General features: G+C 43.0%; 1 protein-coding gene across 1 annotated transcript; it reads left to right on the forward strand.

Annotated features, from left to right (window-relative positions):
* SARC_14792 (hypothetical protein) lies at positions 1 to 2,015 on the forward strand (the record flags this gene model as incomplete). Its single annotated transcript, XM_014291076.1, has 3 exons — positions 1 to 576; positions 851 to 1,089; positions 1,895 to 2,015. Coding segments are annotated over exons 1-3 (712 nt in total), but the record flags the coding sequence as incomplete, so codon positions are not given.
* Positions 2,016 to 2,107: the final 92 nt, after the last annotated feature.

Raw genomic sequence — 2,107 nt, forward strand, 5'->3', positions numbered from 1 at the left:
ATTTGATTGTGGTAGATTTATTCAACGTTACGCATTTTTTTGGCGCTTTGATTTCATTTTGCTTGAATTAGGGCACTATGTATGACATGGGTACAGACTGGGGACATAGGCTATAGTTGCGGCAATATGTTTTCCACTCTTAATTTGTGGCTTTGTCGTTCTATAAGTTTAAGAGTCCAATAATATGGGTCAGTTTCGTAAATGGGATTGGCTGTGGTCTAGCGATGTTAGAGGGCATGGTACTGTGGTGGTACAGTCGCGCACACCGCACCACTGTCAAACATACGGCGTATGTCGCTATGAATAGATCCGTAAATGGGATTGACTGTGGTCTAGCGATGTTAGAGAGCATGGTACTGCGGTGGTACAATAGTGCACATCGTTTCATTATAAAACATGCGGCGTATGCCGTTATGAATAGATCCGTAAATGGGATTGACTGTGGACTAGCGATGTTAGAGAGCATGGTACTACGGTGGTACAATAATGCACATCGTTTCATTATAAAACATGCGGCATATGCCGTTATGAATAGATCCCTAAATGAGATTGACTGTGATCTAGCGATGTTAGAGGGTGTGTCACCATGGTGGTATGGTGGCACAGCAGCGCACACCGCTTTACTGTTAAAAACACGGTGAATGTCGTTATGTGGGCTACGTGTGTCGTTGTACACATCCGTCAAGTGGTCATACGGACTGCCTGTTCCATCATATGAATGTTCCATATGTCACGTGCATCGCCCATCTCCTCACATTTGGCCCCAATTCCTTCTGATTTTCACACATCGTCTTCGTTGATGTGCTTCTAAATATGATATGCGCATACTCACTCATTTCATCACTTGCAGAGCTCGGGGATGCAGAAGCGGGCGGTCAGGATCACGATTTCGAGAAGCAGTTCGGTAGTAAAGTCAAATACCAGGGCCAGCAGCCAGTGAGATTGCAGGATTTTGACCAGGAACCAATGAATATGGAGATAAATTGTGTGCACGAGGCAGAAGATCGAAGGCTGATGCTAAAGGATGATTCCGTTGCCGCGGCTAGCAGTGGAATTGCTGGGATGTCATTGCTGGCTGACGATTACCCGGTAAGTTTGTTCACACACGGACTGAGTAGTATTGCGAACAAGTTTTAGATACTGCGTCCTGAGCAATACCACTTGTAAGTATTCTATGTTATACACCCCTGCTCGTATATATCTTATTGATACAATGGTTATGAATACATGCACAATACACCGACAGAAACAATGCAGTCAACTGGCTTGTGCGTTGTGACTCCTGGTTAGTCGCACGCTATTAGTTAGTATGATTGAAGTACAAAGTATATCGAATGTATCGCGTTAGTTATCGATTTGTCAAAAAAAAGAAATTTGCAGCTACCAGCATGCGGGTATATAAATGTTATCCTGGGAGCGTATTACCTCGCCAATGAATTATAGTCTACGGGTTGATATGCATTGAAGCCATGTGACAACAAGGCTATAATCCGCGCGCATTTGATGCGCCTTCGCAATTGCCAGGTGGTTATCGTCCGACATCTCTAGCCAAATATCATTATCGTGGGAAATTATAGTTGTCAGATCATAGTTACCGAAGTTTGATTTTTCACCTCACGACTGTGTCTGATAGGGGTGAACGTCGATAAATGAGCGGTCAAAGCTGTAACCACGCTATCTTGCAGACTTACTCGGCTAGCCCTGTTATTTTGCGACCTGTCATTTGGTGCGCCACTATTGCAATTCTTCCGTACATCGTACAAGTAACTTCACTTACCGTTCATTACCTCAAACGACAATGTTCAGAATACTATGAATTAAACAAATCTGGCCAACACTTTGTCGATACTGCCCACTAACCCATATAAGTATATGCTTTTTCTTCTGTATGCAGGAGTACGAAGAAATCGATCATCTGTGGCTAGGTCGAAAATGCGCTACTTTTGCGCAATCCAATCCAAATGTGGATGCGCTCGGCGGATTGGAGTACTTAGTTCCCACTGTGTTCAAAGTATGACTTTCGAGTCCGAATTTAGAAGACTCATATATATATATATATATATATATATATATACGACACACACACACACACAATATATATACTACA

Source organism: Sphaeroforma arctica (genome assembly GCF_001186125.1).
Source record: "Sphaeroforma arctica JP610 unplaced genomic scaffold supercont1.5113, whole genome shotgun sequence".
Taxonomy (NCBI): Eukaryota; class Ichthyosporea; order Ichthyophonida; genus Sphaeroforma; species Sphaeroforma arctica.